Raw genomic sequence first — 13494 nt, 5'->3', positions numbered from 1 at the left:
TCTACTGGCCCCTGTAGTGAGGGGGTAGGAGAAGGGACACAGGAGAAGGCAGAAGAAGGTAGGAATGTCTTGACACAGTGGAGGCCGAGGCTAGGCTCAGGGACTCAGGGACCTAGAGGATTCCTAGATTCAGGTCCCTAGGGCCTAGGGATCAAGAGGATTGATGTGGGAACTGGAGAAAGAGGAGTGGAGGACTAGCTGCAGGTGGTGGCTCCATTGCAGCATGCAAACACTTAGTTGCAGCATATGGGATCTAGCTCCCAGACTAGGGATCAAACCTGGGGCCCCTGCATTGGGAGTGTGGAGTCTTAGTGACTGGACCACCAGGGAAGTCTGAAGCTGTCACTTTAAATTGACTTCCCCCATAATGGTCGTGATTGGTGCTTAGTAGGCCCTGTAGAACACTGGTACTGAGTGACTCTGGGGCAGAGTCATTCCTCTCAAAGTGTATCCGTAGGAGGAGATGCAGAGAACAACAAAGTGTATTCCTGACATTGAACAATGTACCAGTATAAGGGTCTCCATGATTTAGGGGGCAGGGGTGAAATTTCTACTTTAACGAAACCTGTATCTGGATTCTAGGACTTCTCAGTCCTAGAAAATTGTAATTGAAAGGGCAAGAGTTGGGACTTCCCTGGTAGTCCTATGGCTAAGACTCCACACTCCTGATGTAGGAGTCTGATCAGGGAACTAGAACCTGCATTCTGCAACTAAGACCTGGAGTACCCAGATAAATAAATAATTTAAAAAAAAAGAAAAAGACAACGAAAGGGAAAATGTTTAGAGAGAAGTCAGTAAAGAGTATGGATCTCAGAGAAAAGACTTGAGTCATGGGAACTAGGGCAGTTTGGGTATGTGATGATCAAAGATTGGAACAGAACTGACTGCAAATGCTTTGAACAGATGTGGATGGCGGGGAAAAGGACTGCTGAAGCCGTGGTGTTTGTGGCTGTGGTTTGGTGTGATGAGGTTAGACGTTTCCTTTAGGAGTCTGTTGGCCCTGGTTGTCTCCTTTCGAAAGCACCAAGGTCTGTGGAAGTGGAGATTTAGGGTTTAGTTTAGCGACTGTCTTTATGATGGCATACTCAATAACCTAAATAGAATGACTTTTTATACACTGGAACAATTCTATATTTAGGTTTTTCACTTTGCATTAGGTAAAAATAGTCACAGGACTAAAGCACAGAACACATCACAGGATTTCCTGAAGTTGTTATGCACCCATACCGTATTGAAAATATAGCAAAAATACTAGTCTCAATATTCTGAGTCTCCCATCCTTATTCCTATTTATGTATTAGTTCACTTCATTCTAGCATCTGCCCCCTACCATTCTGCCAAAATTACAGCCGCAAAGGCCCAGCTGACCTTGTCTGCAGGTTTGATCTTGTGGACTCATTACATAGCAACAGGATGCACTATGAAATAATGCAGTTGAGAGAGGTATGGTTAAGAAGGTGACCTGTAAGCAAAGCCTTGAAGGAGATGAGGGATTTTTCCATGAGGCTCTGCTGTCAGGGAAGACTTGTGGACAGAGGAGTGGCTTTTGCAAGGAACCCAGCTGGGAATGGGCCTTTGGAGTTGGAGGAGGCCAGTCTGGCTAGTGTGGAGGGGATGATGGGAAAATAGGAGGAGGTGATGGCAGTTAATAGGTGGGGCCAGGTTGTATCCAAGAATTTCTGCTTTGTGTATTTAAAGGTTTTATTCTTGGACCCACTGTGCAAGTTTGAAATATGTCTTATGGGTGAATTGAAATTTTTATCTTGTGATCCTTTCTTTTTCTAGCACCTTTAAAATTTTATTTGTTCTGGACAATAAAAAGGAACAGCATTAAACAGCATGGATGACTCTAAAAAGAATTATGCTAAATGCAAGAAGCCAGATATACAAAAGACTTCCTTGGCAGTCCAGTGGTTAGGAGTCCACACTTTCACCTCTTGGAAAGTGAAAGAGAAAGTGAAAGTCGTTCAGTCATGTCCGACTCTTTGCAACCCCATGGACTATACAGTCCACAGAATTCTCCAGCCCAGAATACCGGAGTGGATAGCCTTTCCCTTCTCCAGGGGATCTTCCTGACCCAGGAATTAACTGGGGTCTCATGCATTGCAGGTGAATTCTTTACCAACTGAGCTATCAGGGAAGCCTCACTGCCTGGAGGGCCAGGTTCAATTCCTGGTCAGGGAGCTAAGATCCTGCAAGCCAGGCGGTGGGGTCAAAAGTAAATAAATAAGTAAAATAAAATGGTTAATATGGTAAATTAAAAAAAGCCAGACAGAAAAGGCTGCATTTTATGTGATTCCATTTATATAATATTCTGGAAGAGGCAAAATGATTGGGACAGAAATCCTGTTAGCAATTATTGGGAATTGAGAGGAAGCAATGACTACCCAGGGCACCAAGAAATTTTGGGCAGCAGTGAAAGTGTTTTATATCTTGATCATGGTGGTGATAACATGATTGTATATGCTTGTAAAACTCATTTAACTGTACCCTTGAAAGGGAGTGAATTTTACTATATGTAAATTATGCCTGAATTTTAAAAAATCATTTAAAAAGTTTGTTTAGTTTGGTATTAGCATAACTTCCCCAGCTTCCTTTTGTTTTGTATTTTCTTGTCATATTTTCTGCATCCATTTAGTTTCCACATTTTTGGTGCTTATATATTAGATGGTGTTGCTCGAAACATTACTGAACTGGATTTTTAACAAGCAATACAAGGAGGATGGCAAGTTGGAAGAACTAGATGAAGGGGATTAAGAGATGCAGACTTCTGGTTATAGAATAAATAAATCATGAGAATATAATGTACAGCGTGGGGAATATGGTCAATAATTTTATGATCACTTTGGTGACAGATGATTGCTAGACTTTATCTACATCAGTTCAAAATGTATATAAATGTCAAATGGCTATGTGGTATACCTGAAACTAATATAGTTTGTATGTCAGCAATACTTCAATTAAAAAAAAAAAAGATTGAAAAACAAACCCCAACCGATATAATACCTTGTATCTTTTAACTGTCATGGTTGGTCCATTTGTTTCTTGTGATTCATATATCTTTTCATCCTCTTGCCTTTTTAAGTGCTGTCTGTTCTGCTTTCTTTGTCTATCTTTGCTAAGCTAACTTGCCACTTTAAGCCTGTGTTTGGCCTGCCTTTTCTTTGTCTTTATGAGTTGAAGGTATCTTTGGCTCATGGATGATTTGATAATGGAGTGTGAAATTCTGCACCTAACAGCGTAGAGAGAAGAATTTCTTCCTTGGCTCCCTGTCTGAAGATTTTCTGTTTGGACGGGGATGTGTCTTGGACTTTCATGGCACATCTGTGTGTCGGGTCTATTTTGTGTGTTCATAAATGGCCTTTGAAGGTACAACTTTCAAATAAGAAATTGACAGCACTTTTTAACATGAGATTAGTGAAAGTCTAGAGTAGGAGATGGTGTGAATCACTGATGTTTGGTGAAAGAGAAGGGGAGATGAGGATATGGTTGGTTTTGTTCTTTCTCTTTAAAATTTTTTCCTTCAAAAAAGGTAAGCAAAACCTTTATTTGCAATCACACCCTAAAGTTTTGCTTTACATGGAGAGAAGAATGATGAAATGGGGACTCCTGAGGAGTTGTTTTATTTTCTCTCCCATCTACAGCACTCTTATTTTGAAGGTGGGGAGGGGTACAGGGGGAGTTCTCAGCCAAACTCATCTGGGCCTTATGCATCTTTGTGTCCCCACCAGGGCCCCGAATAGTGCTCTGCTGCACGTAGCAGCAGCTCAGTGAATCCTTGTTGAGTTGAAAGAGTCTTGTGTTCCTGCTTCTCACTTGCCAGGACTTCAGGGTGGGTCTTGCTACCGGTTTACATTCCTTGGCACCTTGACTCCCTGAGAAGTGATGGTTTCAGGGGCACAGGGTACAGGCGAGACTTTTTATCAGGACAGCCTTGTCTTTCTAAAGCTTAGTGAGACTGCCAAGAGCGTGGTGGGTTTCCCCTGGTTTTTTTTTTTTTTTTTGGCCGCGGCTCGCTGGATCCTAGTTCTCCAACCAGTGATCCAACCCACGCACCCTGCAGTAGAAGCATGGAGTCCCAACCACTGGACCGCCAGGGAAGTCTCTGCTCCTCCTGTTTTATTTATTCTTCATGATTGATACTTCCACTTTGAACCCTTTTCTTGGATTGTTCAAGTCCTTACAACTTCGACGGTTAGCATTGGAATCAGAGATAAGCTGATACATAAATACGTCTTATTTGGAAAAAGCATGTGTAGTAACATCCATGTTTCTGAACTGTACCAGGAGAGAGTGTTACTTTCTCACCCTCTGAGAACAGTGATGTCCCACATATAGATAACTGTTCACATCCCCGAATGATGGTTGAATGTCAGGAGAGTGTGTTTCATGAAGGATACTTGGATCACAGAAATGGCATCCCTGTGAGATGAGCACTGATTCCACAGGGCATTGCCGTCTCTCTATAAAGCCCTCTAACTTGAGTGAGGCCACGTACTCAGCAGGAATTTGGGCTGTGTGATATGTCATCATATTCCCTGGTTTTATGCTTTGAGGTGGGGTGTCTCTGGGAGGAGGGGCATTTTAGAAAATATTCCTGCCACACAAGGTATCTCTCTTAATTCCCATGTTCAATCCCTTGCCTAGTCTTTACCTGTTGGAGACTGCTTGAAAATGATAGTTAGAACAACAACAACAAAAAAAATCATGATAAATAAAATTTGGTTAGATGTGGAGATTGTCTTGCAATTTTAGTATGCGCGGCATGAAAAAAGTGTAATGAAATGATTTTTATTTGTTGACCTTGGTTTGTAGACTAGAGAATATTCTTAAATGATGTTGAGGGCTAACTTTTTTGGAAGACACTAGCTGTGACACTTCTCAATACCTACTACATTGTGGATTCCATCTCTTGACATAGATTCCATTCTTTAAAGAGGTGGTTGGAGACAGGGAGGTGAGGAGTGACTGGATTGCCAGGAACATGGGAAACATTAGAGGTTACAGGCCCAAGAGTGCTTTTGTACTTGAGAGCTTGTGTCTTTATTCATTCAGCAAACATTTCTTTGTGCCTACTGTGGGGCCAAGCATATGTTAGGTGCTGGTTATACAAAGTTACACCTAAAGAGGCATGGCCTCCGCCTTCATGGGCCTTGTTGAAGTTAGACATTAAACAGATAAACAAACATAAATTACAAATAGAAAGGCTGAGTCCCTTCAGCTGTTCACCTGAAACTGTCACAACATTGTTAGTTGGTTATACCCCAATACAAAATAAAAAGTTAAATAAAAAAGCCATTAAGGAAAAGGATAGAATGCTATGCCAGAGAAGTCAGGGAGTTTAGTGCAGCCTGGGAGGTAAGGGACATTTAGACCAGGATTTGAAAGAGGAGCCAGCTGGGCAAAGAGTCTAGAGAAGAGGATGCCAGGGAGTCGATCAGCAAAAGCTCCAAATTTTCCTTGGGAGGAGTTTAGAGGGAGGTTTGGAGGAATGTCTGATGAACATATTCTATAAGGAGCGTGCCTCCCTCCTGCTGAATTCCTGCCTTTGTGATTTGTTGCGTCAGAACTCTTAGAAATAACGCCCTGGGCACTGTCATTCTGGTACCGTGTGGTCCTTTCAGGTCTGCGGCTATAGCTCAGGGATGCCCTGGCATGGGCCGGGTTCAAGCAAGAGGTGATGCCGGGGGAAGAAGGTGGAAGAGCCTTTTCTGGCCCCCCTATAGCAGAAGCTGGAGCCCTGCGTTCAGGGTCAGCTCCCTGCAGCTGCCTGCTGTGTGTCAGTGGAGGTTGATGGCCCACCGTGCGTGTCTGCTGAGCTGCTGGAGCGTTCTCTGCCCTTGTACCATCTCAGGACATGGGACAAATAAGTGAGGGGCTGCCTTCTGTGTTCAGGGAACCCCAGGTCATTGCCTGCTGCCCCAAGTGGGTGGGATGGAAGAAGCCCAACATACAACCTGGAATGAGATGAGTCAAAATGTAGTATATAATCTCTCTTAAAATGAATTTTTCAGTCTCAGAAAGCTGCTACCACTGAGAATGTTTCTCTGTTCTCCAGATTGGGCAGAAGTAAATCACTTGTCTTTCTGTCATGTAGAATGGACTTGGCAGTTGTTTTATTTTTACCTTTCCTGTCATTGCTGAGGCTGGCAGCCAGAGGTAGGGTGTGGAATGGAGCCGTAAATTACCCTCAGAATGATTCCAGTGGTCCCATTTTTAACTCTTAATTGCGCCTTTCCCTTTTCACCTCCCCTTTTTATCCTCCTCCCTTCCCTCTCCCCCTTGTCCACATTTGAACGAACAGGAAGAATTGAGGAGGCTGCACTCCCCACTCCTTGTCCGCATCTGAATGGATAGGAAGAATTGAGGAGGCTGCATGTAGGTGGGAGCAGGTTCGCTTAGTGACGCCTCTCTGAATGATGGAAACCATTTCTTTTCCCATCACTGCTTCCCATTTTTCCCTCCATGATTCTATTTTAAGTGACTGTTTTTGGTTTTTTTTTTTTTTTTCGCTGATTCTTTTACTGGAAACCGGCCCGGCCTCACTCAGTTTTGTTTCCATGCTGCTATTAAAAGACAATGCCCAGTTAAGAGGACTTGGAAGAGGGGCAGGACGGCCACCCTCTTGCTTCTAGTCATCCAGGCAAAAATCAATTCCCTGGATTGGGATGTGAGAACAGTTTTGTTATTCAGGCAATTTAACTTCTGTGTCTGTTTTTTTTTCCTTTAATAAATTTAAAGGGAGGAAAAAACCCCACTATCAGTGGTTCTACCCAGAAACTTCTCTTTTGCCGAGCTAATGGGCTTGAATTCTGAGGTCGAAGAACTTCCCTTTAGTATTCTGGGCCCTTTTTACCAAGATAGAAAAATATGCTTGGCACCCAGTATCCGGTTAGCCACGAATTCTTGACATTTGGAAGAGATATGTCCTCGGGCATTGAAGAATCCCCGTATTTATTAATACAGGGTGTTTGTAGAGTTCTGAGTATTGCCTGAATCATATTCCTTTCAAGGTTCTTGTTTTCTGGGTGTTTTTTTTGGGGGGGGGCAGATCCACTGGAGAAGGAAATGACATGATGACTCTCTCCAGTATTCTTACATGGAAAATCCCATGGACAGAGGAGCCTGGCGGGCTACAGTCCATGGGATCACAAAGAGTTGGACGTGACTGAGTGATTAACACATAAATATCCTCATATCATACCTAAGTTTTCTTTTAAAACTTTTCGATTACTGTAAAAATTTTTCTCATGTTATGAGTTGTTTTCGCAGTGACTGAAACACAGATTGCTTTTTAAAATGAAGATAGGTCTGTGGAGGTATAATTTGCATACAGTAACATACACCATATGCAATGTACAGTTCTGTGGGTTTTGACAGAAGTACAGAGTCTGGTGTGTCCTCAGTCACTCAGCTGTGCCTGAAATTCTTCTTACCCCATGGATGGTAGCCCTCTAGGCTCCTCTCTCCATGGGATTCTCCAGGCAAGAATACTGGAGTGGGTTGCCATTTCCTTCTCCAGGAGATCTTCCTCACCTAGGGATCGAAACCATGTTTCTTGCATCTCCTGCAATGGCAGGTGGATTCTTTACCACTGTGCCACCTGGAAGCCCATCGAGTCTGGTAACCACCACCATAAATCAAGATACAGAATGTCTCATCTCCCCCAAAAGTTCCCTCTTGTCCCCTTGCCGTCAGCCTCTGCTTCTTTCTCCAGATACTGGCAGATACTAATTGTTTCCTGTCCCTGCAGTTTTACCTTTTCTTAAATGTCATAAAAATGGAATGATACACTCTGTAACCTTTTGTGTCTGTCTCCTTCTGCTTCGAACAATTCATTTGTGATTCATCTATGTTGTTTCATCATCAGTAGTTCATTCCTTTTGTTTGCTGAGTAGTGTTTCACTGTGTTGATGTACCACATTCGGTCTGTTCATTCACCGATTTGGGTTGTTTATGGTTTTGAAAATTATGAATCGTCACCCAAAATAGTTTGCCTACAAGTTTTGTATAAACATGTTTTCTTTTCTCTTGCATAAATACCTAGGCGTAGGATTGCTGGTTGGTACACTAAGTGCATGTTTAACTTTATAAGAAACTGCCAGACTTTTTTCCAAAATGATAGTACCACATTGCATTCCCTTCAGCAGTGTTTGAGAGACATGGGTGCTTTGTGTTCTTACTAACACTGTTTACTGTCAGATTTTTTTGTTTTGTTTTTGTTTGTGTGTGTGAGGCTTTTTTGTTTTGTTTTTACTTTGTCTGTTCTTATAGTTGTGTGATGGTATCTCACTGTGGTTTTAATTTGCATTTTCCTGATGACTGTTGATGTTGAGCATTTCTCATGTGTTTATTTGCCATTTGTAGATCTTCTCTTTTAAAGCTTTTTGGTTAGTTTTATTGGTTTATTCTTTTTATTATTGAGTTTTGAAAGTTTTTTCTTATATATTCTAGATAGAAATCCTTTATCAGATACATATTTTAGAAATAATTTTTCCCAGTTTAGGGATTAGCTTTTCATTTTCCTGATAGTGTTTTTGGAAGGGCAGAAGTTTTGAATTTTAATGAAGTGCTTTTAAAATCCATTTCCTCATAAAGGATATGATAGACTTACCAATCCCAAGTTCTGAGCCACCACCAAATTTTGAATTTCATTTTTTAATTTAGCAGAAACTTTTGTTTTTGTGTCTTGTGAGCTGTTACTTCTTTTGACTCTTCATTTTGTTTTAATTTACATTACCGATAGTAAGGCTGCCTTTTTTTTTTTTTAATAAAGTTTTGTTTAATTGTTCCACATAAACTATTGCATATGTGATGAGGATCAACAAAGCTGCCCTGGGTGACAGTGCTAAGTTACCGGCCAGGCTCACTCACTAGCCAGTGACTCCCACACACCAGCATCATAGGGAGTGACGCAAGTTTGTGTCTGAGCAGAATTATTGATCACTGCCTTTCCCCTAACATGTAGGTCCTTGAGGTCAGGGACTCTTTTAATTTTGTTGCTAGCTCTAGAACACGGCCTAATAGGTCAGAAAATAATGATTGAATTCAAGTTACTGGCTTTCATGAAGGACAGTGCCAAATATCTCCCAGCATTTGAGGCTGTGGCTCTCAGGGTTAGCTGAGGACCGAGGCCAGCACTGAACGTCAAAGCTTGAATGGCAAGGGACAGCGAGGAGCCCTTTCCTGGGGGCCTCACTTGCATCAGATCGTTTTCTGGAGCATGGAGAGAGAATCCTCGGACCCGGACCTTGACTGGTATTCCTTAGGGAGGCCTTAGTTTCTGACCTGAGAGAGGAACTTAGGTAAGTTCACGCCAGCATCCTGAGAAAGCACATACTCTAGTGGAGCCGAATCTCGGTAACTAGAGGACCCAAAACCACTTGTGGAGTTTTGCTGTCCCGCCGCCTTTTGACTGCCCCAGGGTCTGCAGGGCTGTTCCCTCCCGCCCCCAAAGTGGCGGAGGGATCAGGCCAAGGTTGAAGTCATTGGCAGAGCCGAAGCCAGGCTGCCTGTGGTGGAGCCCAGCTCATCTCCACCCCATCACCCCACTTGCATCCTGGTACTATTTTGGCTTATGGTGTGTGGTTTCAGCATTTGGGCCAGATTTTTAATCACGACACAGTCCCATCTTTTAAGGGTTGAGTGAGTCCTCCCATGAGTTTGAGCAGGCTCTGGGAGTTGCTGATGGACAGGGAACTCTGGCGTGCTGCAGTCCATGCGGTCACAAAGAGTCAGACACGACTGAGTGACTGAACTGAACTGAACTGAATCCTCCCAAAGAAGCAACTGCTGAAGAGAAGATTTTCCTCAAATGTTCAGGCCTTCTCTTCTTTCTAAGAGTCTTATTTTAAAGATAATTCAAGAGGGGAAAAGTGGAAGCTCCAGATTTAGGGCAAGGGAAGAATCTGGGGGAAGTGTGTGTGTGTGTGTGTGTGTGTGTGTATAAGGGTGTGTGTTTGGTGGAAGGGTGTGTGTGTGTGTCTATGTGTATGTGTGCGTGTATGTATGGTGGGTGGGTGGTAGGATGGCCTTGGTGTGTGTGTGTCTGTGTGTATGCGTGCATGTTTGTATGGTGGGCGGGTAGTGGGATGGCCTTGTGTGTGTGTGTGTCTGTGTGTGTCTGTGTGTATGCGTGCATGTGTGTGTGGTGGGTGGGTAGTGGGATGGCCTTGTGTGTGTGTGTGTGTGTGTGTGTGTGTGTGTGTGTGTGTGTGTGTGTGTGTGGTGGGCGGGTAGTGGGATGGCCTTGTGTTGTGTGTCTGTGTGTATATGTGTGTGTGTGTATGGTGGGCGGGTAGTGGGATGGCCTTGTGTGTGTGTGGGGGGGTGGGCGGGTAGTGGGATGGCCTTGTGTGTGTGGGGGGGGTGGGAGGGTAGTAGGATGGCCTTGTGTGCGTGTGTGTGTGTGCGTGTGTGTGTGTGTGTGTGTGTGTGTGTGTGTATGTGGTGGGCGGGTAGCGGGGTGGCCATGGGCCATGGGCAGGGAGGCAGCAATTCACGCAAAGTGGTCCCAGCTGCCCCTGGTTTGTGGCTAATCCCAGCGTTGCTCCAGCCTGTCATTCAGGGTGTGCTTCTGTCATTAGTGGTTGAACATTTCTGAAAGTGTTCTCTCTCAACTCCAACCACACGCCCTTTCGGGGAAGGGAGGGAGGGGCCAGGAGAGTAGCAGGACCCACCCTGTTGTCATGCCCAGCTGCCCTGCAGAGGGTCAAGGAGCCCAGGGGGCTGGAAGGAGTCACAGGCCTGCCAGCGCCCGTGCGTGTGACACAGCTGGTGTCTCGTTCTCTGTGCTGCCCCACGCGGCCTGCCCCGCCTGGAGGGTCCGGCCCTTTGCTGTGGGCTCTGAGCACCCAATCACAGAGGCTTTTTTCTTTTGTCCTTTTAAGGGGATTCTTGGCTGAAATAAACCTTCTATTAACCAATTTGATCTCTCAAGCTCTCAGCCCTCAACACATACACACACATTCACCAGCAGCTAACGACCATCTTCCCTCTGGAACTAGTCTGCACTCCTGCTTTCGATGAGGACTTGTGGTAAAATGCTCAATGCTAATATTCCTTCCCATGGAGTAGGGACTCTGAAATATTTTTCTTGACTGAGGTGTGGCTGACAGCTTTGATTTATGAAATTAGCTCAGGGAAAAATAAGATGGAAAAACAGTCCAAATTAAATCTTTATTTCCGTAGCTCAGTTGTGCTCTCCTGTCCATTTTTAACTGCCACGCAGTCTTAGGTACCAAGGACTCCAGGGTTTGCTAGGTTGCTTTTTTCTTCTTCTTCTTTTTTTTTTTTTGTAGTTTTGGCCCAAGAAAAACTTTTTCTTTTTAAATAATTGTGTTTCTTCCTCCCTCAAAAGTAGGCAAGTTTAATGAAGAAAATCAGAAAAACCTAGGAAAGCACAAAAGGAAACATCCATATTCCCAGCGTCCAAAGACAATCACTGTAAACATTTGGGTGTGTACCCATCGTGTTGGAGAAGGTAGTCATGGGGCCACTTCGTTCCCCTGGGAATCTCTGAGTTTGTTGTACTACAAGTTTTTCCCAACATCCTGGACCAGAATGTCTTACCAGCAGAGGTGTTCTGGTGGGTGTGGAGCCTTCCCATGGGTGAGCTTTCTGTTCAAGGTTTCATCTCACCATTGGCCGGGTGACCCATGAATAGCCCGAAAGGGATTCAACTTAAGTTCAGGCTTCCCCCCACCCCCACTCCAGCCTCCTCAAGAGTGTGGGCTCTCGATCTTAGAGTACCTAGATTCAAACCTCTGCTCCATTGCTCACTTTCTCAGTGTCTCTTTTCTAACCTGTAAAATGGACATAATAATAGTAGGCGACCTCTGGGGTTGCCATGTCGAATGAGATAATATGTGCAAAATGTACAGCACACCACAAGTACCTGGAACCTGATATTCCAGCCCAGTGCATATTAAATACGTTCTTCGTCCTTCAGTTCAGTTCAGTTGTTCAGTTGTTTCTGACTGTTTGCAATGCCATGAACTGCAGCACACAAGGTTTCCCTGTCCATCACCAGCTCCTGGAGCCTACTCAAACTCATGTCCATCAAGTCGGTGATGCCGTCCAACCATCTCATCCTCTGTCGTCCCCTTCTCCTCCTGCCTTCAATCTTTCCCAGCATCAGCGTCTTTTCCGATGAGTCAGTTCTTCCCATCAGGTGGCCCACGTATTGGAGCTTCAGCTTCAGCACCATCCTTGCTTCCACACTCTTTGTAGGTGGTATTCTCACTGCCCCTCGTCCTGTGGTTATACATTGTTCCCTGGACCTCTGTTTCTTTACCTTGACAGAGATGGTCTTTTCTTCCCTGGGCAGTATAGAAATCCTCTCACTGTTGAAAAGTTGTATGTAATGATGGAGTAGTAGAATAATCTCCTTTGACAAAACGGAAACCGAAGGGCAGGGAAGCTCAGTCATTTTCATTGAGTGAAGGAAGTCAAGCTATGACAAGACTGTGGAAACACATACTGCCTGTTGCCTTGTGTTCTCTGAAGATGTCAGATGGTCTCTGTTGTTGAATTCCACCACTTTTCCTGTACAGATCCCTCTCTGCTTTGTTCCTCATTTACTTGCATGGACTGTTGAGTCACCTTTCCTAGGTAAAACATGGCAACATGCACATTGGTTGAGGTTGTCTAACGCCCTTAACATTTATTCCCAAGGCAGACATGTTTCTAGCTATAGAGCAAATGGATTTGGGTAAGTTTGGGGCTGCTTTTTTGGCTAATGGGAGAAATATGTTGTCTGTAGCCCGCCCAGTGATTTTCTTGTTTACTTCTTACGGTCAAGCCCAATAAAAATAATGTGATGGTCACAGGATATTTTGCCAGTTATTTCAGATGTAGGGGCAATTCACTCTGGATTTGTTTACTTCAAGTGGAAAAATTTACCCGAAGTTACCTTCTGTACTTTTTACCAAGAAGGAAGCTTACCTGGGTTTCTCCGTTTGGGGCCAGCTTCTGTCAAGTCAAAGACCAGAAGGACTATTACAGGGCTTATTTCCCATAAATAGTGAGAGAGGGAATACGGTGACTTAGGTGGGGGCACAGTTCTTTCTTCTTCACGGTAACTTATGTCTGTCTGTTTTATATTTTGAACCTGCAGGACGCACAGACATTCAAGTGGTTCAGCCAGACCAGCCGCAGCAGCCGGCGAGCAGAGCCCCGGTACTAGCAGCCGGCGCCACCAGCCCGTCAAGAACCCGAGCCACAGTGGCTTGGCCAATGGCACAGGTGAGGGAGCGCAGAGCACCAGCCCGGACCAGCGCTGCGCTCACATGGAGCCGGACTCTGCCTGCCGTGTCAGCGTGCAGGGTGGGTGAGAGAAGGCTCCCAGACTAAGGTGGAATTTGCATTCATCATTCTTTCCATGACCCATCTTCTTTTCTCTCTGGCGTAGTCTGTACAGCCAAGGTCATTCTCCACATGACTGCACTCTTCTCAAACCTTCCTTGGCACAGAAATAAAAAGCATTAATTTTTA

The 13494-nt window shown here is 44.4% G+C and overlaps 1 protein-coding gene across 5 annotated transcripts in view; it reads left to right on the top strand.

The window, feature by feature from the left end:
- The window catches only part of WWP2 (WW domain containing E3 ubiquitin protein ligase 2), a 143115-nt gene that overhangs the window by 71011 nt on the left and 58610 nt on the right, over positions 1-13494 (top strand). For 3 of the 5 annotated variants that reach the window (XM_043436578.1, XM_043436580.1, XM_043436584.1), the window contains one exon: positions 13118-13245. In XM_043436578.1, the coding sequence (XP_043292513.1) occupies positions 13118-13245 (128 nt within the window). Of the gene's footprint in view, positions 1-12903; positions 13025-13117; positions 13327-13494 lie in introns of those variants that run through there. The other 2 variants (XM_043436579.1, XM_043436577.1) reach the window with 2 other exon arrangements.

The sequence above is a fragment of the Cervus canadensis genome, chromosome 18 (assembly GCF_019320065.1).
Source record: "Cervus canadensis isolate Bull #8, Minnesota chromosome 18, ASM1932006v1, whole genome shotgun sequence".
In the NCBI taxonomy this organism is placed as follows: domain Eukaryota; kingdom Metazoa; phylum Chordata; class Mammalia; order Artiodactyla; family Cervidae; genus Cervus; species Cervus canadensis.
The sequence above is the reverse complement of the archived record's forward strand: the minus strand, read 5'-3'. Positions and strand labels throughout refer to the sequence as shown.